Consider the following 27,902-nt stretch of genomic DNA (forward strand, 5'->3'; position numbering starts at 1 on the left):
AATTAATACGAAAGTAAATAAAACAAAGTATGTCACATAATGAAAAATATTTTAATCCAATGTTGACGAACTCATTCTCAGTTAAGTATATATTTTGAAACAATTCTAAAGCTACAAAAGACTAAACTTTGAGATAAAATAATCATGTTATCCCATAATGCATCATTGATCAAAGAAAAACCACCCACTAAAAGTTTAATTCGTTGGAAAGTCTCAGCATTTATAAATGCAGTCTGTTCTTTCTACTTCACTTGATGGCACCATTCCTTCCCTCCTTCCCTTCTTGGCACTTCTCTTCACACTGGAGGAGGAGGAGGACACAATTGTGCCCATACCGAGCCTGGTTCTTCTTCTGTACTGATTCTGGGAGTGGCAATTAGATGCACAATTACCTGAGGTTACCCTGAAAATGTTCTTCAGAGTGGTCAGGCATTCCTGAAACTACTCTTGCAAATGTTTTTTCCTTTTTGGAAATACTGTCATTCAAACCACATGAATCCCTGCATCCAAGCTCTCTGCTCTCTGTAACAACTTCTAGGGTGCTTGTGAAGCTTTAGAGGACAAGACTCTTCTCAGAAATCATACTACTTGTAAGCTCCAAGCAGATTCGGTTATTTTACAATCCTTGCTACAGGCCAGAAAGTGAGTGTTGAGTAGTTAATTTTCCTAATTTGAAAAAGGAGAAACGGGTACAGAAAAAGATTGACTGATTAACAATCCCTGACCTCTGGTTACACCTTTACTGGATGGATTACAATGGATCACATGACCTGATGCTCAGAGGAAAATTTCTGTGAGGTAGGCAGAGCAGACATTCTCTTACAAATGATGACACTGAGCCTCAAAGACAAGAGTCTCTTGCGTAGTGTGGCACAAGTAGAAACTGGTGTCATTGGAACCTGAAGAATTCAGATGCTTTGGTTCCCAGCCCACAGAGCCTTTACTTGTCACACCACAACGCCTCTTACTAACTTGAACATGGAGAGGAGCAGTGCAGCCATCGTAACACCACCAACCGAAACTTGATTCAGGGTGCACTATGCAGATGCCTTGAAGTCTAAGGAGAAAAATACCATTGTCTTGAAAGAAGAATCCACGTGTCATTTTCAATGGTGTTCTAGCTAGTCCTAAGGCACTTGATAAACAAGAACGCGTGTGAATAACCATGTAATTGCCATAATTATAAACACATACAAATGATAATAGACTGAAATAAGCTACCAGACAGTATGTTGGGATTAAAATAGTTCAGATGGGAATGTACATTATTCAGCTCTCAGAAATCCCTATTAAAGAACAATCTTGGTGAAAATATTAATATTGATTTTAAAATCCTGATTGCCTATAACACATTTTCTAAATTTCTTGTTTAGAAATTTTAAAAAATGATTTGTTTCAGCTCTCATAATATTTTCTCTACTATAGAAATTTGTTTTCGCCCTTGGGAAACCAACACTCTGTTCATTAGCTTCCTTTTAAACATGATTTGATGATTAGAAGGCCGTCCCTGTGGGAGTGATCTTGAGGAAGAATTTGTGACCTCGGGAATTTGTGTTTTCAAAGATATAACCTGGAGGTGAAGGATAGCTAGCAGGGCAGATTTCCTGTTTCTTTGGTGCATACTCTAGAGAGTACATGGTTACATCATCAAATGGAATAGAACTCTTAAAGGGAACATTTACAGGTTTGCAGCTCTCTGTTGGAATCAATTCGTGTGGCACATAGTGAGATCTAAAAGTGCTCAAACCATCAAATTTTCCAGATGGGTTGGGAATCAGCTGCTCCTTCTTAATAAGTCCTTGACGACCACTTTCCCATGCTGGGAAGTCTTCCTTCATGGTGCTTTTTCCTTGGAAAGGAAAACTGTGATTTCTTCTATGAGAAACTGGCCTGATGGGAAGAACATGTTTGGCCTGATACGGAATATAGTCGAGGTGGCTTGTGCTGTTTAATTGCATGGTACCTGTGGGAGGGATGTACTCTTGTACTTTCTTGACTTCAGGCGGTGGGATTTCCCATGGTTGAAAACTGTCACGGAATTCAGTGCTTCCTTCAAATTGACCATGTTGGGCCACTCTGGTGTAAGCAGGCCTGCAGATTTTTGCAGTTTCACCAACAAGACCCTGAAAGTCATATCGGTGAGTTGTGAGATCCTCAAAGGGTTGGTCGGCTGGCTTGTAGACTTCTTTTGGCCTTGCAAACTTGAATTCTAGCTGATGAGGTACATAATCAAGGCAATGACTTGTATCACCAATAAAGGGGGCTGTAGAACGTTTGACCACAGGGCTGGGTTTAAAGCTTTGCCTAGGCTTTATCTCCTGAGGAACATAGGCATCCTGAAATGTGGTTGAATTTCCAAATTTCACAGTAGGGGGACAGTAAGTTTCTTTTGGTTTATAAAGTTCACTTTTCTGAATGTCCCAAGCTCTATAATCATCTTGAAAAAAAAAAAAGAGCATGTTTAAATACTGAAGAAAACAATCACTTTCTAAAAATCACGACTGACTTCTCTCACTGCCATCCTTCCGTTTCCTTTAGAAATCAGAACACCAGTGAAGTATGAAGTTTCACTGATTCCCTTCAGATTTATTCTTGTTTCTTCACTTCCACTTTCCTCTTCCTAGCTCTCCACTTTAATGCATATAACTTTCCACTTTCAGATTCTTCTGATTACACAAGGAAATGGAACATCTGAGCCCGATTGTTGATAGTTTTTGAAAGCCAAAAAGGTGGTGTTTTGGGTGAAGGCAGAGTTTAGGATATTAGGTTGCATTCCCAGGAACTGGTTGGGATTTTTGCTATAACTTATAAAATGCTAAAGTAAAACATAAAATCTCAGGATTAACATAAAATCAAGGGCCCTGATGTGTGGGCAAAAGTGATGTGGATATTACTCCTTCCTTTGGAGGGACTCCTCAAAGGAGAGAAAATTTCAACTCCATTGTATCCTAGGAAGCCTATAGGACTCCCTGAGCAAAGATACAGGACACATAGTAACTTGACTATCCCAGAAAGATCACTGGCTTCCACTTTGTCTCCTCAGGAAATGGACTTCCAGGCATTCCTGAAAGACATCTAGAGGTGAGGGGTCCAAACTGAGTGCTTTTGAAAGTGTTAGAAATTGTATATGGAATTTAGAAATGAACATCAGAGCTTAGTCCGGCATTTAGTGTTAAATACCTTAATTCTGCTTCCCTGCAGCTTACCTAGACCATGGATGGAAAACTGAAGTGCTTATATTTCAACTGAGGGTTATTTAGGTTTTCCATTTCTCCATGAGAAAGGTAGAAAGCTGAGAAATACTACAGAGTTGACTTCATTCTAAAATATGTATTTCTAAATACCAAAAATTAATTTATAAAAGACAAGATATACAAGATAAAGAATTAGACTCTAGGCTAAAGTCCATGCATTGTTTATTGGAAAGGCCAAAACTCAAATGCTTTTTATGTGGATACCTCCTTTGAAGAGAAAAATTCCTCAGCCATAGTCATTTGTGCCAAGATGGCCAAGTTTTACACCAAATGATTATTCCCACCACCCTCAAGCTATGGATGTTTTCATGAGAGTGGATACCTGACCTAAGAGCAGGCAAGAAACAACCTGGCAAGAAAAGATGATCTGGGTCGAGCACATTCTCATTCTTGTGAACCTAAATTTGAAAAGACAGGGTGAGATAAAAGTGGGAGAGGAATATAAAAGGATGCCATGAAGCAGAACTGGAGAGCTATGGTGGGCCAAAGACGTCAAAACAGACACGTAAAGAAACAGAGATGATACATAGGCGGAAGAGGCCAGTTCGTACAATGGCAGTCAGAGAAGATGTGTAAAGGGAAGGGAAGATGCTGTGAGAGAAGCCATGTAGCTCATGGCAGAGATGGAGGGAGTAGCTCTTCCCTCAAGTTTCCTCTGTACCTGATAGCTTTCCATTTCCAGTTCACATGAAGCTTTACCATAAACTCACTTTTTCTTGAGGTGCCATGAAGGAATCTCTGTTGTTTGCAATCTAAAGTATGAAACTACAGCACTATTTTTCAGTAAATAAAAGGAAGCCAACCTTAGGATGTTACTGAAGGTCTATTGTTCCATCTAAACATACAGGGAGAGCCTTTGCTGCTCTAATGTCTATGAGGAAAAGATGTTAATTTCATGAGAGAATCTAAATAGGAGAGACTATTTCTCCCTTACCAAACAACTTTGGTTTTCAAAAAGGAAGCAAGAATTTGGAGACTGAGAGACAAGGTTTGAATAGCATGAATATCAGTTTCAGATAACTGCAGAAAACTGATTTGCCTCTCATAAATATTCCTACGCTTATATGCCTGGAAAATTGATTATTTGTTCTGGAATATTTTCGATAACATTCTAGCAATACCTTTAAAACATCATAGTCTTTATTAATATCATCTGTTCTTAGTATCCTATGACACTCACAGAAAAAAACAAACATAATGCCATCTACATCTAACAATGCAGTCTGGTCATTTGGCAACTACAATATTGCCCTTGTGAGAGAAGGGCAATCCAGTTTCCTCAGCTCATTCTTTTGCTTTCTAGTCACTAAAACCTAGACAGGAAGTGTGCTTTCTTCTGAACAATTTCAAGTCCATGAGGTGCTTGTGTGTGTGTGCTCACCATGAACATCTGTAAGCAGAGCTGCGTCTCCATCCTTTCCAGAGTGAGCTGTTCTAGGTTCCTCTTTGAGGACAAAAGTCCCCAGCTGCATACAGGAGTTCTTTCTCTTGGCAGCTGGGACTCTGTTTCCTGTGTTGTCTTATGGCACCAAGGAAGCGGGACCAATTTTCATAAAGTCAAGGGGCTCCATCCTTTCTTTCTCCATCTATACATCACCAAACTAGTCTGACAGTTTTAATCCTACCTGTAAGCTGATGACTCCCAAACTTGAGTCTCTACTCCAGACCTCCCTTCAAATCCAAACCAACATATCTATCTTCCTACGAGACATTTCTATTCAGATGTCCAAGAGGTAAACCGAAGTTTAGTATGGCCCAACGGAATTCCCCGTCTTGCTCAGGCTCATATTCCCCCAAAATAACACATCAACAACAAAACACTTACTATTTTGAATTTGGTATCTCACGTAAAGATTTCACCCAGCCAGTTTTCTCTCCCTCACTCCCTGCTCCGTTTCGTTTTCAAATCCTGTCAATTTGATGTCTTAAATTTTAACTTTTTCCTTCTTGAGGCAAACATACAATGAATAGCAACTTGATGAAATCATCAAAAATTAGAATAAGGACATAGAAGAGATAATAATGTAAAACACAGTTCTGTAGGGTCTGTAGTGAGACCCTTATTTTCATTCTTAGTATTTGTGATGAGTGTCTTCTCCCCCACTCCCCAGCTTTGTGAGCCTGGTGAGGGTTATTCACCTTTACTCTCCTGTAACAGATCAGCTTTTTCATCGATTTTCCTCTAATTGTTTTCCTGTTTTCAGATGTATTGATTGCTGCTCTTCATTATTTCTTTCCTTCTACTTTGCTTTGGGTTTAATTTGCTCATTTTTCTAGTTTCATAAGATGGAGGCTTAGCTGTTAATTTAAGACTGTCTTCTAATACAAACACTTAATGCTATAAATTTCCCTCTAAGCATTGCTTTAGATACATCCCACACATTTGAATACCATATTTTTTCATTTTCATTAAATAAATATTTTGGGCTTTATGGTCCATATGGTCTGTGTTGCAACTACTCAATTCTGACATTGTAGCATGCAAGCAGCCATAGATAATATGTAAATGAATGGCATTGCTGAGTTTCAATAAAATTTTACTTTTTATGCAATTTATAATTTGTATTTGAAAGCTGGATATTGTATGTAGCACAGTAGAGACTGAGATAAATAGTACTTATGTTGAGAAATGGATATACATCATCATCTGCCAGGCCTTGAGTGAGTGGGGTTAAGTCAGCTCAATGAGTAGTTGACCTAGGTTTGGGTTTTGTTGTTGCCTTGCCTTCCTTCAGTGTACCATCAGCTTTAAATTCCTTTGGCATTATCTTGTGCTTCGGGTGGGGGCTGGTTTTCTTCATTTCTGCTCCATCCTCAGCTTTAGGCATTCTCTTTGCACCTCCACCTGAGAGAATGTCTCTCTCTGTAACCTTGCTTCTCTTCAGTGGGAAACTATTGTTGCTTGTTATTCAGTGCTCAGTAATCTGGTGTATGTGCTTGGTGGTGGTGGGGTTCCTCTGTGGTCCAGGTCCAGGCTCAATCTTAAGCAACACCTGTGTCCCTGAGCCTCAGTGGTGGGATTCTCTCAGTGTTTCTGTCTGTCTCCATGATGTAAATATCTAATGGTTGGGCCGAGGACAATTTCCTGTTCTTCCTTCAGGGTGGAGCTTTGTTGTTGTTTTTCTTTTCATTTCCCCTGTGATCTCAGCTTGAATACTGTGCAGTATTCATGAATATTTATGATTTTGTATATTATCTGGCTGCTTCTTGTTAAGCTGGAAACACTTTTTTCTAGCCATCTATATTCCACTCAGAAATTAGAAATCCTTGAATTTTCTTTATGGTCTAGTTTTACATTACACCTTACATTCTACACATGCAATTTCTTTAACAGATATAAGGCTATTCAGATTTTTTCCTTCGTGAGTTAGTTTGACAAATTGTATTTTTCAAGGAATTTCTCCATTTTATAACAATTATTGGCATGTTTTCCCTAATATCTTCTTATCTTTGTAATGTTTCAGTAATCAATCTTTGAGTTTTAATTGTAATATTTATTTTATTTACATTTAATGTAAAGAATGGTCTAGTTTAGTTTAAGTTGACTATATTGCTATCTGCTTTTGGTTGGTCCCATATGTTCTTGGTTCCCCTTCCCCTTATTTCCTGCCTTCTTTTGGACTAATAAAGGGTATTCTTATTATTCCATTTTCTCCATTAGCATTTTAATGATAACTTTCTGTATTTCTAGAAAAAGGTGCATTTTTGACTTATTAGGGGATCTTTTTGTCCTAGCCACACTTTGATGTTTTTACCACTTCTAGAACAGTGGAAGAGGCTTTCAACAGTTTAACTCCATCTACATCTTTCTGCCTTTTGTGCTGTTGTTATATTTTACTTCTATATTTGTATAAAATCACCTAATATAAGTATTATTGTGACTTTAAGAGATCAATATCCTTTTACATTTACTCACTTACTTATCCTTTCTGTGTACTTCATTCATTACTGCATTTCATGCTTCTCTCCAGAATCATTTTCCTTCGACCTGAAGAACTTTCTGTAAGTATGTGTCTGCTACTAACAAATTCTGTGCTTTTTTTCCCTCTAAAAACATTTTTATTTTGCATTATTTTTGAAGGATATTTTCACTACATATAAAATGCTGGGACTCACTAGGTTTGAAATTCTCAATTTTTTTTTCCTTTTGGTACTTTAAAAATATCATTCCAACATCCATCCTCAGTCTTCCATAGTTTCTGGTGAAGTTAAGTACATTTCTAATTTTTCTTTTGTAAATAATGTGTAGTTTTGCTCTTACTATTTTTAAGAGTTTATCTTTGCTTGGTTTTCAGAAATTCGATGGCAGTTGCCAGACGTGGTTTTGTGTTTATTTTGAAGTTTGTTGAGCTTCTTGAACCTGTGGCCTGATTCCTTCATCAATTTTGGAAATTTCTTGACCATCAACTCTTCAAATATTTCCTCAGTCTTCATAGGTCTCATATATGCTGGATGTCATGTATAAGAAAACCACAGAAACTAAAATCAGTTATCTTCAACAGAGGACAGCTTGCTCTTTCCTACATTGGGCAGATAGGATATGGGGCAGATCACCTTGATCCAATCAGGAACAGAGTGAGACTGGCATTCAGCAGCACCTTCAGTTAAGCACAGTCTTTCTCTAGTTACAGATTTATCAAGGACAAGACCTGTGATGTGTCTGTGGTAGAGCCTTCATTCTAGTGGGACTTTGGCTCCTAAACACCTGCTCTCAAGGGAGACTGTGGATGTTTCTGTGGGGTCTTTCTAGCCCAGTCTCCTAGCCTGCCATGCTCCCTAAACACTGAGCAGACATCCCACAAGGAAAGCCAGCCATGCATCTGGGGTACTTATAGGTTCCAACTGGTCATACCAGCCTACATGTCAGGTGCTCCACTGGTTTCCCTTTCCATAGGAGGGTCCCCCTGCTTATGAAGACCCCAGTCTTCAGCCTTGGCCTAGACATGAACAAATGCTCCCAGAGCAGTAAACAACTGGCCATCTTAGCTCATCTAGGAAGGGCTCTTCCATCTCTGTAATTTCACTTCTTTGCTTCCATTAAAAAAAGATTTTCAAAAATTTATGTTGTTTTTTTTTTTTTTTAGCTGTTTCAGTGGAAGTAATGGCTTTCTGCCATCTACCATATCCTATCTGTTAGAAAAACTCAAAAATTTTTAGCGGCTACTAGAAAAATGTTAAGCTCCTCAGTCTGACAACTAAGACTTCAACAATCTGATCTCAACCTACATTTATAGAACTACACACCAATCTCTCAGATCCTGAAATTCTCTGGTCCCCACCATGTTCACTGAACAACGCTTTCATTTTTCTGGCCTTATGACTTTTTGCTCCTCTCATCCTAGCTTTTAGGATGTCCCTCCTCTTTCTACATATCAATACTTACTAGTCTCTGATGCATTCCCAGACTAGCCTGGAGTGATATCTTGATCAGTCTGTTTTTGAAGCACGAATTGTTCCATTAATTTTCTAGTGAAGTATTCCCCCCTCCTTGTCATATTTCATATTATTTATTTCTCGTATGAGCATTTAATTCTTCATGCTATTATTGCTCTTTTTTCTCAATTCAACTGTAAAGTTTCTAAATGTCAACAACCAATGTTGTTGTTCAGATCTCTATTCCTTATAGTGGCTAGCACACAGAAGAGTAATCCCCAGAAAGTATGTATCAAATCAAATACTGACCTATTTTCATTACCTACATTTTAATCTGAATGAATTTTTAAACCAAGGCTGCTATGGGCAGATACGTTTCTGTCGAAGAGTCACCGGTTTCACGGAACCACATCTCCAGAATCTAGATGTCACCGTTCTCACCATCTTGTAGAGTTCTTCGTTTTTGTTTTTAATCATATCCTATTTCTACCTTGCCTCTGTCCTCTAATTCTTAGGTTATAGTGAGAGACTCTCTCCCCGTTGTGATTTCTCTTCAGCTACAGACCTGTCCTTAAGCAGGTATCTACAAAACCTGCCGTACAGTCATCACGCAGAACGATGAATTATTCCCTTGGCCCCTAGTATGTCTTGTCTCATGCCTGAAAACCTGGAAATACAAGGATAACTTTTCCTCACTAGGGAAGATCAGGAGAGAGAAGGCCAGAGGGAACCGAGGAATCCTCAACATTGGATTATGGGAGTGGCCGTATGGGAATCTATAGGAAACCCAGGTAATGAGAAGCCAGAACTAGTGTTGATGTTTATGTGTGGGGTGTGTGTGTGGTGTGTGTTATATGTAGTCACAGCATCAAGGGATATCAATATTGTTGTGTTTTTAAATAGACTTTGTGGGGAAGAAAAGAAAAGAAAATCTTACTATGGTTGTTGAAAAGACCCAGTACAGACATTTCACCAATTATCTTTTATGTCACATTATTATGCAATATATTATCTCCTCTGTATAGCAATAAATATATATCTTAGCAATTGCTATATGCTATATTAGATGATAACAATATATTTGTTCACCATATGCATCGTCTTAAAAATTTATCCCTCGTATAGCATCTTACATGCTCACAGCTTAAAAAAATAGAAAGAACACTGTTCCTGATCTCCCTACTGGGCTGACGTCTGTAGATCATACTATACTGATACCATACACTTTACTTACCCATTAAACTGATGAGAGTGATATTTAAAGAAAAAGTATGTATTCAGTTATTACCTATTTAAAGTATAAATCCTTACTTTTATTGTGGATGGCATCACTCTTACAAAAGGGTTTTATATTAGGACATATGCATTCAGTTATATCACATAACTAGTGAAAAGGCTGTAAGTCTAAATATGCAATTACATTATCAACAGAAAAAATAGAAGAAATGTGAACACGATAGCCTATTGTTTAAAAATAAAGATCCCCCCCCCCAAAGAAAAAGCAATAGCATATTATAAAATCAGATTGATTTTTGGAAAGAAAGCGGTCATACATCGTCCAGCCCCCTACTCTCCCAAGGGGTTGCCATCAGGCAGAAGGTGTTCCATGCGGGAAGTCTTAGAGGAGCAGGTTGCCCATGTGGTGGGACAACACTGTCTCACTGGGTGGACAAGCCTATTTTATTCTGAGGTTCAGTATCAGGAACAATCTGCTAACAGATGCAAACTTCATCCTCTATTCCAGCCTTTATGAGTATAAAGGGAATATTTTGGTTCTCTACCTAACACTTTTGCTTTCTCAGTTGGTTCAGAACTTGACTGGTGAAGAGGCTTGCTGTTTGAGTTTCTCAAAAGCTCCAGTATGCTCAGTAGAGTTTCAACTCAGCCTGGGATGGGAGGAAAGGAACAGTGCCAACTAAATGTGGCATAATGTGACAAATATGACATAATGCTTGTTCAGTGGCATCCTTTGTTTTCATGGTCTGAGATAGAGAAAACTAATTAAGTGGCTGAATTTGGACAGGAATCCAGGTCTCTTGACTCTCAATCAAGCCAATGGTCTTTCTTTCTCTCACTATACAATACTATTTTGACAGAAGAGAAAGAAGTTTTTTCCTAAGCCACGGAGACTTAAGTTTGGCAAGGCACCAGAATTATGATTGGATGTTAGATATCAAAGCTGGAAGTAACTTTTTGGTTTTTGGCTCTTTAAGTTTTAAAATGGCAAGTTACCTTTATAAGTTGGGACAGTGTCCAACGTTCCTTTTTTAACCTGCTGTCTCTCCAAAGGCCGAACTATTGCCACAGGTTGCACTTCATAAGAATTAAAATCCCGTTTGTAGGTAGTACCAAGGTCAATCTCTCCCTGTTTTGGTTTATATTCTTCTGGTGCACGGTGAGGCTGTTTGACTATTTCATAAGGACGATAATCTGATCTGAAATATATAAATTTGAAACAGCCTCATAGGTTCTTTTATTTGTATTTCAATGCAGTATTAAAAGTTGTCAAGACTTTTTGTTTTTAACGTGAAAAGTCGTAGATATTAACGTGGTGATGGTTGACAAAGTTTCTTAAAGAGATTACTGAATTCCTTTATATCCTATCCAGTGACTAAACATAAGAAAAACAAATGTCAAAAATCCTAGTTTTCAAGACATCTTTAAAATGGATCCTCAGTTTTAGCTGGATCTTACACAAACAAAATCTTCAAATAATTGAATTTTTTCCTAATGTGGAAGGAAGCCTCAGGTTAAAGATTTAATGAATCTGAAAACAATTTAAAATATATCGCCTGGGCCCACTTTGTCAAAATCCTTATTCATCCTATTAAGGACTCGAATAAACTATTTGGGCATATTCTCATCTTGTTGAAGTCATGCCGTCTTTCTGCTCATCATTAAATAATAAAGAAATAATTTATGTCTAAACTCTGGCCTTTAGACATAAATCATATTCATAGTATGGATGTAAGTCTTACCCATCTTCAGATCCCCCAGAAGCCCTTGCTAGGGATGGGAGTCATGTGGTACCCCAGCCGCCCTGGGCAGCATGTAACATTATGAGGCAGAGGTAGTACTGCAGACACTGTGGTGGTCTGGTGGGGTGGAGAAGACCACCGACTCAGACTGATCAAACTACCTGGGTCCAAATCCTGGCTGTGTCATTCACTAGATGTATGATATGGGACAACTTAATCTGTCTATGCTCCAGTTTCCTTATATATAAAATAGGACGATAATATCGTCTATCTCCTAGGGTTGTTTTAAGGATTGATACATACATCACGTGCACCACACACATCAGTGTTTAGTGCACAGTAAGGGTGATATGTTAGCTACTACTGCTATTACTAAAAGTCTTCAAAATTGCTTTTTTTTTTTCTTTAGGACTCTACTGAGTGTTTCACTCACTTTATGATTTACTTAAACCAGCCTGTATTAATCAATATTATCTGTGCATGTCCACAAGCTCCAAAAAACAAAACTCGCTGAATCCCTTCTCTATTCAGGTATAACCTCTCAGACGTGTTAGCTCCATTTCCTTACCCCCATCAATGGGCTTCAACCTACCTCTTCAACCCACCGCAGCCTGGTTTCCAGCACTGTCACTTCTCTAATACACCTTGAAGGTTCACCATGACTTCTGGGTGATTAAATCCATCAAACGTTTACAGTCCTCTTCTTACTTGACCTCTCAAGTAGTAATTGACATTATTGCCCACTCCCTCTACTTCTGAGAAACTGTCTTCCTGCCCTCGTCATTATTCCTTCTCAGTCTCCTACGCAGCTTCACCCTCCTCTAGTCAGTCACGAAGTGTGGGAGTTCCTCGGCACTTGGGCCTACACACTCTCCTCTTCTCATCCAGTGTTCCCTCCTGAGGACAACTCCTCTGCTCCCACAGCTTTAATTCCTAACTATGTGCAAATGCCTCTCAAACTTCTCTCTCCACTCAGACCTCTTCTCTTAGCTCGATACCAGTTTTTACAATGGCTTGTTGGATATTCAGTGGCACCCCCAAACTTAATACAGCCCTAACCAAACTATTTCCCCCAACATATCTGGACCTGTTGGCTTGTCCCTTCTTTTGGCGAGTGGCGTCATCATGTCCTCAGCTGCAGTCAGGAACCTAGGACTCGCCCTTCACACCACTCCTCCCTCCTGTGTTCAATTCATCATCAACTCTTGTCAATTTTGCCTCTTAAGTATCTCTTACATTTAATTGCTTTCCTTTATCTCATCACCACCCTGATATCCCAGGCTTTCCTAATAGCTGATTCAAATCAATTCAATACCTTCCTAAACACATTTACTCTCTCCAGTCTTTTCTTACATCACACCCAAAGCAGTCCTTTCACATATAAACTTGATCAGGTCATTCTTGCCGTCATCTCCCTAGCCTCTTCCTCACCTCTTTTTCGTACCCCCCTCAACAAACAAACAAACACACAAAAAACAAGAAAGAAAAGTGGTTTCTTACTGCTCCAAGGATATATAAAAAGCTGAACATGTCCTCTTCGCTAGCTTCAACTCACATGGTGCTTCCTCTTGCTCTCTCTGCTCCTGCTGGCCTTCTCTGACAATTTCCTTCTTTCCATGCTCCTGCCTGCTGCATGCTGCTCTCTGCCTGGAAGGCACTTTCTTACACTCTTAATCCAGTTAATTGCCTTACAGCCTTCAGATTGTAGCTCATTTTTCTCATTTCCCTGATAAAGTCAAGCCTCTTATTCTGGCTCTGAAGTTATCGTGTGCCTATCCTTCATAGATTTGATCACTGTTGCAGTTTTATACGTATTTTGAGTGATGTTTTTAGTTGCCACCTTCACCAGACTGCAACGTCTGTGGGCACAGAGATCACGATGGTTTTTGCTCGCCACTGTATCCCAGGTGCCTCGCATAGCACCTGACCCTTAACAAATGCTTAAGAAATATTATTTAGTGGATGAATAATAGTAGGAATCACATACCTCTGCTTCTCAAGACATCTGAGTTGGTCTTTGCTCTTCCCAAATACCAGCTAGAGAGGAATAGGCTAAAATGCAATCTGGAAGTGGAAGAATCAGGCAGAGGACAGAGAAAGCTTAGAAGTCTTAGTTCCTCTAGTTAGATTAGTTGAGTGTTAGAAAGTATACCTCCAAATCTAAAGCAATGTGCTATGGGGAAGTAGTAAAGGGTAAGTAAATACACTCTTATTCATCCGATATATTCCAAAACATGTGACATGTCTGGAATCAGACTTTCAGGGCAGATTTCCTGCCAACTCTGGCAGTCATCTACTGTGCTACAGCTGTAATGCTAGAAAGGATCAAGAGTCCTGCACATGTCCAGACACGTGCTTTTTACACAGCCTCTTCCTATATTGTAGGAAAGTATGGAACAGAATGACACATCATTCTTTGTTTGTTCAGATGTATCAGCTGCTTTCTGTTGCCTAGTCAATATGTCAACATGAAGGAGTTAAGGAAGAGTTTTAAAACCCTTGAATGTGGCTCTTGGAAATACCACTAGTTCCCTGGTCAAAATATGAAGAAGAGATCTAGTGTTTTACTAAGCAGAAAGATGATGGTTAAAGAAATGGAAGTTTTTGTTTTGTTGGCATAGTTGAACCTTTTGGGAGTTGGGATTTCTTTTTTTTCTTCTTTTGTACTATTAAGGGCTACTTGAACAAGGCAACTGAGGAAATCCAGAATTGAAAAGCAATTGTCTTTTTAAAGAAAGATGAGGCAGGTTAAACTTTCCTGATTTTAACACTTAAGAGTTGGTTAAATGCAAAATCTTTATTCAATAAATATGAATATTGTGAAATTTATTTCAAATCTCTATTATGAATGATTGTCATCAAGGAAGAGAGGAGTAAAGGTGACAAAAAAAGAGCAACCATTCCCATTTGCTCTCTCTCAACCAACTGCTCAATTCCTTCATCTCATTTACTATGATGTGTCATGATCTTGTGTATCTGATCTTTGTTTTGGTACTATCATTCCCACAAGACTATAAACAACAGTGGGAAGCCCTTCTTTCTGTTCCACGTTATACCCAGTGAACAGTCCAGTGCCTGCCCATTGCACTGAGTCTGTAGCAACAGAATTGCCAGCAGTGCTGGTTAGAAATGCATGTGCCTGGGATTCATGCCATTGTCTACTGACTATTTTGGGTGGAGCTCTGGAATCGGCAATTTTAACCTTTCCGGATGATTCCAAATCACACCAGAGTCTGAGGACTATGGAAAATCTTCAAATTTCTGGAAGAGCCACATACCTATAGAAGTAACTGGAATCACCAAATCCCTGCAAGAGTTGCCTGAAATGTTAAGAAGGTACAAGTATTGGACTATAAGTTTGAAGGTCTCCACCTTTGCTATGTAAGTAAAATGAGCTCTATCTGAAAAGAAAATGGATAACACTAAAAATTAAAGTCGTTACAGGGCATTTAAAAAACCATAAATTATGGAAATCTGATGTGTGAGTTTCTTGAAAGCAAAACCTCTATTGATATTTTTCTACTTAATGCCTCAGATTGTACCTTGAATACAGTGTGCACATTAAGAAACTACAGAAAAGAATTCACCCACTGAATTGACAAAGATACAAAGAGATCAAAAAAGCTGAGTCCAAATGAAAAGTTTAGGCTTAGGACATTTTTGTCTTTCACACACAGAATAAACATTGAGTGCCTACTATGAGCTAGTAGGCATTGTAGTAGGTTTCTGGAAATAGAATGCTGAGATAAGAACAGACATAACTCCTGCTTTCATGGAACACTGAGAGTAATCTAATGATAAATAATAGGCAGATGCTTTGAGAACTTGCACAGGGGTCTGTTATGAAGCCTGAAAATAGGGTGAGTGTCAGAGAAGGCTTTTCAGAGTGATAATTGTGTTGAGACCTAGAGGTTAAATGGGCATTCATTAGGGCAAGAGGCAGGAAAAAGTCTAGGCAGGTAAAATAGTATCTTGGAAGACTCTGTGACAAGGGAAATCTCGTACTTTCAAGAAATGAAAAATGTCCTGTGGGATGTAACCATAAGAGTGCAAAGTACATGACAGTGAAAATAAAATCAGAGAAGAAAGGGAGCAAACAATGAAGGGATTTTGGTGTGTATTCAATATAATGGGAAAATATAAGAGCAGGTTTAGCAGGGAGGTGATAGGATTAGATCTGCATTTTAAAGAGATCATCTTGCTCGACATCACTAATTATCAGAGAAATGCAAATCAAAACTACAATGAGGTACCACCTCACTGCAGTCAGAATGGCCATCATTAAAAAGTCTGCAAATAACAAATGCTGGAGAGGGTGTGGAGAAAAGGGAACCCTCCTACAATGTTGGTGGGAATGTATGTTGGTGGGAATGTATATTGGTGCCACCAGTATGGAAAACAGTGCAGATGTTCTTCAGAAAACTAAAAATAGAATTACCATATGATCCAGCAATCCCACTCCTGGGCATATATCTGGACAAAACTATAATTCAAAAAGATACATGCACCCCTATGTTCATAGCAGCAGTCTTCACAATAGTCAAAACCTGGAAACAATCTAAATGTCCATCGACAGATGAATAGGTAAAGAAGATGTGGTATATATGTACAATGGAATACTACTCAGCCTTAAAAAAGAACAAAATATTGCCATTTGCAGCAACATGGATGCAACTAGAGATGATCATACTCACTGAAGTAAGTCAGAAAGAGAAACACAAATAATATGATATCACTTACACGTAAAATCTAAAACATGGCACAAATGAACCTATCTACAGAACAGAAACTGACCCACAGGCATGGAGCACAGGCTTGTGGTAGCCAAGAGGGAGGTGGGCAGGGAGGGAATGGACTGGGAGTTTGGGATTAGCAGATGTAAACTGTTACAAATAGGATGGATAAACAACAAGGTCCTACTGTATAGCACAGGGAATTATATTCAATATCCTGTGAGAAACCATAATGGAAAAGAATATAAAAAAAGAATGTCTATATGTGTATAACTGAGTCACTGCTGTAGAGCAGAGATTGACCCAACATTGTAACTCAACTACACTTCAATAAAAAAAATAAAATTTAAAAAACTAAAATAAAAAGGTCATCTTTGTTGGCTAAAGTTAGAAAACAGATCAGAGATGCAAAAGATACAGTAGATAAAAACATAACCATTAGGAAGCTACTGCATTTCTCTAGGTTCTGGTCACAACGGACAGCAGAAAAACACAAGAAATTTTAGGAGGATTAAAAAAAATCAATAAAACTTTTCATATTTCGCTTTTTCCGTCTCATTTTTGTCATTCTAACTTAATTATCATCTGTTTTTCTCAAGTTATGACTCAACTAGTTTCTTGCTTCTTAGGTTGGTTCAACTTAAATCAACTGAATAGTTTAAAGAGTTGAAAAAAAAACTTTATTAAAACCAGAAGAGTAGGGGAGAAAAACAGGTAAAGCAAATAGTTTCTTGATATTTACTTAAAGGTTGTTATTCCTTCCATTTTACCACGATATGCTCGAAATTCTTCCTTGCGCTTCAGACTCTGAGGTGGAAGAACACTGCCATACATAGGATATTTTTCCAAATATTCAGTTGTAGGACAAGACACGTCAAAATTTTCATAAATCTTTGTGGTTCCATGTGGGCAATGATGTCGCCTATGCAAACATAAATAGTTTAAGTTACATGAGCAATTGTGTACACACACTGCAGAGAAAAATATGAGATAGAAGGTTGTTTGGACTGATACAGTGAAAGAAATAGACATTTGAAAAGATTTAGATACATAGTAGGAAAAAAAAAGATTCAAACAGCAAGATGAAAAAGTAGCCGACACAGGTCAAAATTCCCTGAAGGGGGTCTCTTGAAAATCTTGATCCTCCTAAACAGAGGCAATGTATTCAAATATTAATGAGTTTGTTCTCCTTGTTTTTTTCCACCTCCTTGATTTCAAGCAGGTAGTCAGGACCTTGATATTTCCTTCTTGCAGCGCTTTTGGAAGGGCAGAGGGTAGAAGCTGCCTGCAGTCAACACATTTTCCTGAATTTTATAAAAAAACAATTCATGAAGAGATGAAATCAGATGTCCTTCTGGAAATAAGGTCCTAAGAGGAAACGGATTGTCTTGGTGTGCAAAAGAGGGAAGAGGGGCTGATTCCCAGAGAGAGGAAGGCGGTAAAAAATGAGGGGGAAGGAGTTCTTAGAAGAGCACGGGTCTTTGCCCCATTGTATCAGTGTTAAAGGAGGTGGTCAGCTCTCGAGAGTTGGCTAGGTGGAACCCTACAATAGTGGCCCCCAGCTTTGCCAAGATTCTTGTACTTAAAGCATAAATTAGAAAGCAGGGTGGTACCATTTCTTGAAGGGGTTATGTGAACTTCAGCAAGAGATATTTCAGTGGGAAGCATTACCAATGTTTAAAGCCCAGAGGAGACTCCTCTTGCACTGGCAATGTCTCTGCTCCCTGGATCGTTTTACTTCTTGAACAAAAGGAAGCCTCCAACATAAGGAAGACTGAAATTTCCTGACAGTTGGATGGCAAAGGAACTTAAGTTGGAGAGAAACTAATTTAAAGATTAAAAAAATAATTTTCGGGGCTTCCTAGGTGGCGCAGTGGTTAAGAACCTGCCTGGCAATGCAGAGGTCACGGGTTTGATCCCAGCTCCGGGAAGATCCCACATGCCGCAGAGCAACTAAGCCCGTGTGCCAAAAAAAAAATAATAATAATTTTCTTGCACATCAGGGTTTTCAGATATGAGTCAAATTCTCAAGTCGATTTATCTTTTAATCTACATCTGATTATTAATTATAAACAACATTTACGACGAAACTAAGGGGAAAACTGCTTTCCATCAAGGTGCAAAATGTTTTTCCTTTGGAAGGGATTGCAATACGACAGGACTGACATAGTCATAACATTAATTTAGCAAATAGTGAGCTAATCTCTGGGTCAACAGGGAAGTGGAGGAAGGAGACGACTGTTTATAGGTGGTGGGAGGTTGTTAGGGAGGACTCACAGACCAATTCTGGGTTTCAGGAGACGACCTACTACCTTTTCAGTGTGTCAAACCCCAAAGGAGCACAGCCTGGACGGGACTGGGCACGGGAATATGGTCAGGCTGGGATGGAAAGCTAGGGGATAGAAGAAAGCGTAACATGGATGGAAAACTCACGGACTTGCACACCATTCTATTCTTCTTCCGTCTCCTTTTATGTATTTACTTTTTAAATTTTGTGGGCTTACACTCTCCCAGTGGGATCCGATCTCCCGCTCACCAGCCTGACATCCAGCCGCCGCCACACAGGCGTATATTATCCCCCTGGCCCGACAGCATTTCAGGTTCCGCCCCTGGATAGGAGCCGACAAAGCAGAGCTGTGTAACTGTAGCTGGCGGTGCGCGGCGGGCACTCGTGGACCCGGAGACGTGGGCCGTCGCCGCGCCCGCATCTCTACCCCTCTGAGGGCTCCGTCCCCCGAAGCCCCAGCTCGTCCCGAGCCCCGGCCGCCGCCACACCGGCCGTGTCTTACCCGCAGGTGCAAATCTGACACAGACACCAGGTCCTCATGCTCCGGCTGGCGGGGTCGTCTGGACAGCTCCTGACGCAGCTCCTCGGCGCCCGCCGTAGTCAAGGCAACCAGAGGAGTCCGGGTGACGGACGCATCGCCCTCTTCCGGCGGCGACAGGGATGCGCGCGGGTCAAAGGTCGTGCGTCCCCTGCCCCGCCCCCGGAGCGCGGGCTTCGGGAGACGAGGAGCTGTGGGCGGCTGTGGCCGGCGGGGTGTGGCTGGGCGCTGCGGTCCGCGCGGGGCGGGGCGGGTGGCGGGAGCCGGTGAGTGCGGCCCCGCAGGCGGCGTGGCGTCCTCCGCCGCGAGCTCCAGGGGTGGGGAGGCCCGGGTCGCCGCTGCCCGGGTCGCCGCGGCGTGGGCAGGGGCGGGGCGAGCCCGGGCTGGGAGCTAAGGCGTCGTGTCCGGTCCCACCGGCCGCGTCTCACTGCGCCCCTGAATCCTCACAGAAGAAGGGAGTGATGATGAGGGGAATGTCGAGTTGAGGGCCTGTGTTTCGTTTCCTCAATGTGGAGAGGCATGGAAGACGCTCGCTGCACCTGCTCCAAAAATAAGCACGTGACCCTAAACTGTGTTCGGGCCCTGTGGCAGTCATAAGACTGGGTGTTTCAGCGCCAGTGAAAGCAGGCGGCAGTGATAGCAGGAGGGGCTTGGCAAAAGATCGAGGAGGGGAAGGGAGAGATGTCAGCATCTTCTCTGCCTCCTGCATCATCACGGACTTGGGGAAATAGACCCGGAGTACAGAGTGGGGGCAGAGTTGCAGGTGTCACTGTGCACCCAGCCCCCAGGAGCTTTGTGATTGGTCCCAGCGGGCCAATCCGGAAGGGGGAGGAAACTCCGCGAGTACCATCGTGGTACAGTATTTGCTTATGTGCTGAAATTGGACTTGAGCCTGGGTGGGGCCACCCCTTTGGTAAGCGTTCATTGGGTTCTTCCTTTAAGGAACTGGAGAAGTCTTGTCAGCTCCCAGCATTACAAACATTTTTCTTCAATGCCCCGATCTCTAGCCATTTGTAATACATGTTTAATTTTTAGTCACAGGAAATAAGTGACCATGGTGCTCGATAGTTTGGATAAGATGATTCAACTGCAGAAAAGCACTGCAGACATCAGGAATATCTGTGTTTTGGCTCATGTTGACCACGGTAAGAACCCTTTCTAAACGGCTTATTTTCAGTAATTAAGGGTGTGTGTCTCCACATGCGTCAATGGAGTTAGGCTGTGGATAGTTGAGAGTCATGCTTGCTAAGTTGCAAGTCTTGTTTCCTTTTAAAAGTTTGATGTGGGAGGAACAAAGCTAACTAGTGATTGGCATTCTGCTGTATAGTATGTTCTGTTGTATTTTAAACAGGAAGTTGAGCGTTTGTTAAACTAGGCTTGATGTAATATCCTCAGAACCTGAGATTCTGTTTAACTCATCAGATATTTACTGAACATCTGCTAAGTTCAAGGTATTTTGCCAGGTGTGCCAGAAGGTAGAGATTTTCGTACAGGCCAGCAACCCAGCTGTAGAGGTGATTTGGGGATTGAGGCAGCACACCATGAGACAGGCAAAAAGTAGACTATAAGGATTGAGAGAGGTGGAGGGTCAAGAACCTAGGAATGGGTTAAGAAAAGGCTTTATAACATTAGTAAAGATGACCCGTGAAGGGTGATTCAGGATGGCAGCTGGGGATACACATTTCAAGTGGGAATACTGTCAGCAAGAGGAGAAAGAAATGTGTGTGACCAAAGCAGGGGACGAGAGAGGGGCAGCGATGCATGGTGCTTAGCTTCTGACAGACATTGCTTTCATGCAGCATTGCCTCCTGCTAAGCCTGCTCTTAGTTTCCAACTGCTTCTTAGTTCCCGTAGCCACAGCAAAGTGATAGGAATGGGAGTGTGAAAGGAAACCTATATACCATCCCATAGGTGAGGGCATAAGAGAGGAAAGTGAAGACGTAGGCTAGGCCGTATCTGAAAGAGCCCTTCATACTGACTAGGCACTAGGAGAGGGGTTAAGTGCCCCAGCTCTGGAATTAGACAACCTGAGTTCAAAACTCCATTTCAAGTTACTTTGCCTTTTTAGGCTTCAGTAGACAGCATCTGTATACTGCGGTAAAAGCTGTACCTACCTTATAGCATTGTGAGGATTCAGTGATGACAATGAGAAGCCCTTGGCAGGTGCGCGTTATCACCAAGCTGATCATTGACGTTTATTATTAGGTAATAGGAAGCCATTGGGAGAACAGAACAAAGCAAGGATGTTGTGATCAAATAGTAAAATAGGAAGAGTCATCTGGTGGAAGTGTCTAGGATGGATTGAAAGGCAGAAAAGAGGTTAGGTGGCTATTGCCATTGGTGTAATAGTAGAAGTGAAGTAGTATGGGAGCTAAAAGGAGAGGTAATAGGTCACTTTGTAAGTGAAGGCAACGGAGAATGAGTTTTGTACACACATCTAGTGAGTAACCCTACCCGATGAGTTTCTATAATTACGCTGCTCACGTTTTGAGGACATAAAGTTTGACAAAAGTATGCTTTTGCTTTGTGAGTTAAATCATGTGGCAAGTCAGTGGCATGTGTGTGTATAGCAAATTACTTTCAAATTTACTTTTTAAAAGTGTGTTAAGATAGTACTGTTCTAGAAAACTTGTGATTCATTTATTCTTTCAACAGATATTCATTGAATGTTTCTTACATGCCAAGCCTTGTTCTGGTCCTAGAGATACCGTCATGAATAAAGCAAAGTCCCTGCTTTCTTGACACTTGCATTGTGGGGGATATAGCTTGTCATACTTAGAATGTTCTGCTCCATTGGAAGCAGGAAAATGACGCTCTAGAATTATATGGTAGTACATAATATTTACATGGCAAACACGTAGTACAGTATTAAAGGTCCAAATGGATACTTGAGTATACTAAGAATTTCTTTAATTATAAAGTAGATTCCTGGGCTTATGTTTAGATAGTAGGTAGCATTGGTCACTACAGTGTAGCTGATGTCATCCATTGGCTTGCAAACAATAGGAGATATGGGTAAATTTCCTGAATTTGTTTGCCAAATAAGTGTTTTCTTTAGATAGTTTAGTTGTCAAAAGCCATACGTTGAAATATTGCAGAAGATAGTGTTCTCTTGTTTTTCGGTGATGTTTTACCCAGTATATCATTCAGAGAAAAAATGATTGCTGTGCTATCCTTTTGTCATGCTGGGCTGTCAAGACTTTAAGTTTATAGGCCCAGTCACTGTTACGGATATCAGATGACTGATGTAATAATTACAAGAAACTTGATCAAATTCTTGTAGGACAGATTTTAGTAACTATGTAAAAGTTGTCTATGAGATGTTTTATATTTTGATTATCACAGTGGTTTGTCTTCTCACAGTGGTTTGACTTAAGAGTCTGTGCATTTTGCTCTGTGTACATTATACCTCAATTTAAAAAAAAAAAATTCTGCCCTAAAAAAAAAAGCTGCTTGACAGATTTTAAAGTGAGGTTGATCCACAGAGTTGGAGATACAGATTACAGCACTCTAGAGTGCTAGAATCTGTGTTCTTCCAGATGATGTTTTCTTCAAAAGTCTAATTAAAATGCCCGTTGTGTCTTGTTTCACTTGCTATAGGTAAATAGGAAAGATTTGCTAAACCAGTCCTTATGGTTCAATATTAAATTTGTAGATACAAACTACCTACATCCTCCTTTAACAAAAGAAATCAATTTAAATTAATATTGTAACTTTAACAGGAAAAGCTCCTCTGGCTGACTGTCTTATATATCTAGCAGTGGAATTGTCTCCAGCCGCCTGGGAGGCAATGTATATTACTATATTTGATATATACTTGCATTTTAGTAAGTATTAGCAAATCTACAATTTGATGAACCATTTCTTCTGTTCTTAAAGATCCAAAAAAGTATAAAGCATAGTTCATGCATCTAAGAAGCTGCCAGTCCATTTAGCAAGATAAAATAGATTGGTGAGAAAAAGTTATTTCTCTATTGGTCTATATGACTTTATATTAATATTTTATGAGTGCAAGAATGAGTTTTTGCAACAAGTCAGATGATAACCTGGCATGATTGTAGAAAATTTCACAGGTAAAAGAGATGCTTCACAGCGGGAAATAACATGAATAAACTGGATAAAGGCTGATTTGTGGGTTGTGCTTGATTTGAGGGGAACATTTGCCTAGAGATTACTGAGAGAGAGAAATGTGCTCGTAGAAAAAAATGTATCCGATTGCAAAGACCTTGATGGCTAACCTGAGTACGGAAGGAAGGCTTTTGAAGCCTGAGGGTCCTGATGAAAATCGTGTTTTAGGAAATGAAATGAAAGAAACCTTTGTTTCTAGCTGTGAACTGAAAGAACTTGGAATAATTTCTTTGCAGTAGAAAAACAGAGATGTTCCTGCCTTCAGTGAATTTAGGATACAGTCAGCAGGATTGATCAGGTGACTGATAATATAGAGAAGGGGAGGTGGGGAAACAAACTTGAATTGAAAAAGCAGACCTAAGAGACTGAAGGAAGAATTGGGCATTTGCGGCAGGTTGGGTGGGAAACTAGCCCAAGGTAGTGTCTATAGGAGGCTGACAAAACTGGGTTGAATAAAATAAAGTGCTTTTATTTTTGCCACTTGAGAAGTTAGAAAAAGTACAATGACTCTAAAGTCAGTAGATCAAGGAAATAATAAAGCACAAGTTAATGAAGTAGAAAAGATCAATGAAGCCGAAATTTGTTCTTCAAAAGATGAATACACCTAACAAATATGATACAATAATGGTGGATGTGTCATTATACATTGAAAGAGTGAATCCTAATGTAAACTGTGGATGTTAATTCATCATAATGTATTGATATTGGTTCACTAAGTATAACATGTACCACACTCTACACTAATATAAGATGTAAATAATAGGGAAACTGCGTGTGTAGGAGAGGAGGGGATACTTGAGAACCTGTTTACAGTCAATTTTTCTGTAAATTTAAAATTGCTCTAGAAAGATAAAATGTATTAATTTAAAAAAATTACTAGCAGTGTAGACAGTTTATGATTATGTTGCATTACAACTGAGAAATATCTAGAAATTGATCAAGGAGAAAGGAAAGGAGGAAGAAATAAGTGGTGCTAGGAAAGAAAAATGCCACAGAGATTAAAAAGGTAATAATGGGACATAATGAACAACTTCATGGCAATAAGCCTCAAAATTTAAGAATTTAAAAAAAAAATTCGAGTTTAATATTACATTTTAATTCATTGGGAAATAAGGATGCATGTGTTGCATTTTCACAGTTGAAGTACGTGGACAGCAGAGATGATGAACAGATCCGAGGGAGCACTGTGAAATCCAGTGCCATTTCACTACATTGTGCAAAAGGTACATCAGTCTGTGTTTTAAAGAACAATGGTTTTGTATCTTTGGTGTCTTCCTTTCTCTTCCTGAATTAATTTCATGCCTCAGGTGTTTTGCTTTACATTCCACACATTTCATTCTGGCCTTTCCAGGTGATCTGTTGTCAGACCAGAGTCAGGCTGTCCAGACGTGGGTACAGATGGGGACCTCTGACTGGCTTGAGGGCAGAAGAACTGGCACTTCACATCTGCCCCTATCCACCCAAGGAATTGCATAGATCTCTTCACAGCGAAGGTCTGCAGTCTTAGGACCTCGCTGTTTCAGCCTGATGGTCCCGTTTCCTCGCTAGGTCCTCGTTCTGTCCCACGGCCTGCATATTAGATCTAGAGTCTTATTTACTTGACTGTGTTTTGCCATGATCACTATAGTTTTTATCCCCAGATCAGGACACCATTTTGACAGTAACACGTCTAGGAATTTATCTGACAGAAATAGTCATACAAGCATGTGAGATATATGTTTATCGATATTCACCCAAAAGTTTATATTAACGAAAAGAATGCCAACAACCTTAATGTCTGTCTTTGGAAAATAGTTAAGTAAGCTGAAACATCCATGCTGTGAAATGCTATGCAGCTGTTCAAACATGTGTTTGATCTATATATAATTATATAGAAAAAAGACAAAAAGCAAGTTGCAGAGTAAATACTTATAAGATGTGAATGTATTTTGGTAATAAGGATATATTAAGTATGTAGATAAAGATGTTTGGAAGGATATATACCAAAACCTTAACCATAGTTTTGAGGGGCTAGATTATGTGAAACTTACACTTTTCAAAATATTTATTTTGCAGTGTTTGGAAATATTACACAACATGTGAATTTTTAAAACTAGAAGAAAATAATAAAGATATAATTCATTTCCCTAATGGACTGACCTGTGTTTATCCTTCACAGTGTCACATCTCTGGCACTGCCATCAAGGGTGGTACTTTGTGGGGTGTGACTCTTCTCTTTGAGGTGAGTCTTAAAATATTTTTGAACTAAACCAGTTTTGAAGCTCTTAAGTTCATGAATTCCCAGTGTTTAGTATTTAAAGTAATGCCTTCTTTTTTAAAAACTACCTCTCACATTTTAAAGAGTATGTCCTCATTCTGTAATCCAGCGAATGGGTCAGTGGTCAGTTTCTTTTTTTCTTTTCTTTTTTTTTCCTGTGGACCTAGAGCAATGCTCCAGTCTGCTCTTCTCCTCTGTCTTTTTTCTGTCTTTTCTTTGTTTGGTGTCTCTGCATCTTCTTTCCCCTTTTGCTACCCAGTTACAGACTTTCCTCAATGTTCAACTTTTGCTTCTGGGTCTTTGTTCCTGTTCATTGTTTTGAGGTTTTCATCCACTTTTATGGGTTTATATAGCAACTAAACTCAGCTGCATGGAAGGTCTTGGTCTTTTTCCTTTGTTGCATTTTTATTCCTGTTTGTCTTTCTTATAAATCCATTTGGAAGTACCCCCTACCTCACACTCCTCAACTGAACTGATTCCATCTTTTTCTGCAATCCAGTTTTCACTTCCAGTTTCTTTAGGTCAGTTTATTTCTTATCTCTCCTTAGTTTTACAGACTTCAAGAGATTTGTAGCCTTCCTTTTGCCACACTCATATTACTAGTCTGTTTTTATTTGAAGCTTACTTTAGTGTCAATTTTAGTTGCTCTCTGGACTTTGTCTCTAGTTCCCCGACTCCCTATGTTAATCCTTTTATTAAGGTTTACTTTCTATACAATGACCTTCACCGATTCCATTTTCGTCTTTGTGGTTTAGTGTTGTAGGAAAATGGATATTGGACCCGGGGAATTGGATGGTCTGATCTTTATTTTGTTTAACTGTATGACCTTGGGCAACGTGCCCTCTTACTGTTTTAGATATACTTTCTTGATTGCACAGAGCAGAGGCTTAAGCTAGCTTGGGGTGGGGTGGGATGGCTTATTGAAAGGGTATGTATGAAGTGATATTAGAAGGAGTATTCATGAAAATCAAAACGCAGGAGCATAATTGGAGTGAGATCTCAAAGAGATTGAAGGCAGATGTTGATTCTGGATGCAGGATGGCTCTCGAAACCGTCAGTAAAGGTTAATGGAGCTTCCCTTTGGAGCTCCACTGTCATCCTTGGGTTAAGTTCTCTGTTTTGATCTGTTTTTACCCTGTACGTCTTTTCGGTGTTTTATAGCGTTTGCCTGCCCTTAGTGTCTCCATCTTCATACGTTGCCCTTGCCCTGACCCCTCCTCTCAGTGCCTGCTTTCCCCCTTAGTTCTGCTGCTCAGCGCTGCTTTCTCCTGTGGTCACGCGCACACATGCTCAGAGCAGGAGGTTGCTCAGCTTCTCTCCTGATGCCAGGCCACGGCAGAGGGTGCACCTGTGGACGGGCCCATCTCAGATGGTCACCTCCTCGCCTGATCCGTGGGGATTGGAGTGGAGTCATAAAGTATTTCACCTGTTTCCCTGTGACTGTGATGGCCTAGAAGGGGCCTTTGGGTAGGCAGTCACCACACTTGACGGTTAGAGCCTTGTTTTCCACATCTACAGAATGGGGATGGAAGCTGGGGGTGTTGACTGAGACACATGTTCTCGGGATATCTGAGAGAGGAGATACGTTGTCATCTGTGTCTCAGCACTGACGCTCTGCAGTGGGGCGTTTCCTGCTGCGAAGGTGGGACCGTCTGAAGGGGAGGTCCCTTCTGGAGGAGGAAAACCTGATGGTTGAAGAAACTCCACAGGTGATTTTTGTGTTTACCACATCTTTCCCTCCTTCCCATTCCCCTTCCAAATGCATCTTAGTTGAGGATCTCTGTACTAAATGGTATTGAAGTCCTTTCTGGTTTTGACTCTAAAGTTAAACAGCTTTCAAAAATTTGTTCAAATCTTTTTTGCATTGAAAGATAAGGTATTTTTGTAGTTTAACATAAGCAAATAAGCTTACCAAAACTATGCATGTTATAGAAATGGTGTTGAAAACCATCCTGGTGATATTCTTATCTTAGCATTTTCCAGGGACCCAGTTCTTTCTTGAGAAAATGGAGCCTCTCTCATCTTTATTTATTTAGTTAGTTAGTTATTTCATTAGTTAGTTTTCTCTCATCTTTACATTTGTGACTAAAATTTGGTACAAATGTTGGGACCATGTTGTTAAACGTTGTTATTTTCCTATTTCTTACCTCTCTTTGGGACCTTCCCAGAAGAATACCTACATTTATCTGGTCATGTCAAGAGTTAGGAAATAATCCCAACAATCTACATTCTGTTAAAAAAATCCTCAGGGCATGTAATGCCTTTGAATCCTTTAGCTTAGGATGCAAATATAAGTGAGAGAAATGTATTCAGATGGGTTAAATCATTAGAAATTCATGGACTATTCTTTGAGT

General features: G+C 40.0%; 1 protein-coding gene and 2 long non-coding RNA genes across 6 annotated transcripts in view; 2 read left to right on the forward strand and 1 right to left on the reverse strand.

The window, feature by feature from the left end:
• Positions 1-370: 370 nt before the first annotated feature.
• Positions 371-19,219, reverse strand: LOC130843995 (stabilizer of axonemal microtubules 2-like). 3 transcript variants are annotated; one of them, XM_057719964.1, is made up of 4 exons: positions 19,128-19,219; positions 17,081-17,260; positions 10,860-11,062; positions 371-2,437 (listed from the first exon to the last, which is right to left on the reverse strand). In XM_057719964.1, the coding sequence occupies exons 1-4, from the start codon at positions 19,163-19,165 to the stop codon at positions 1,494-1,496; spliced, it is 1,365 nt and encodes a 454-aa protein (XP_057575947.1). In that variant the 5' UTR covers positions 19,166-19,219; the 3' UTR covers positions 371-1,493. The 3 variants fall into 3 exon arrangements, 1 of the variants encoding a protein (XP_057575947.1); XR_009051114.1 differs by lacking the exons at positions 371-2,437; positions 17,081-17,260; positions 19,128-19,219 and adding an exon at positions 12,198-13,719 and having other exon boundaries at positions 10,568-11,062; XR_009051115.1 differs by lacking the exons at positions 371-2,437; positions 10,860-11,062; positions 19,128-19,219 and adding an exon at positions 18,010-18,357 and having other exon boundaries at positions 17,154-17,260.
• An 89-nt stretch (positions 19,220-19,308) lies between these two features.
• LOC130844001 (uncharacterized) lies at positions 19,309-24,777 on the forward strand. The gene is made up of 4 exons (XR_009051122.1): positions 19,309-19,429; positions 20,199-20,308; positions 24,430-24,514; positions 24,643-24,777. It is a non-coding gene; the product is annotated as an uncharacterized LOC130844001 (long non-coding RNA).
• Positions 24,778-25,236: 459 nt separating this feature from the next.
• Positions 25,237-27,902, forward strand: part of LOC130843998 (uncharacterized) — a 29,821-nt gene continuing 27,155 nt past the window's right edge. For both annotated transcript variants that reach the window (XR_009051118.1, XR_009051120.1), the window contains exon 1: positions 25,237-25,512. This is a non-coding gene — a long non-coding RNA (uncharacterized LOC130843998). The remainder of the gene's footprint in view (positions 25,513-27,902) is intronic.

The sequence above is a fragment of the Hippopotamus amphibius genome, chromosome 2, assembly GCF_030028045.1.
Source record: "Hippopotamus amphibius kiboko isolate mHipAmp2 chromosome 2, mHipAmp2.hap2, whole genome shotgun sequence".
NCBI lineage: Eukaryota > Metazoa > Chordata > Mammalia > Artiodactyla > Hippopotamidae > Hippopotamus > Hippopotamus amphibius.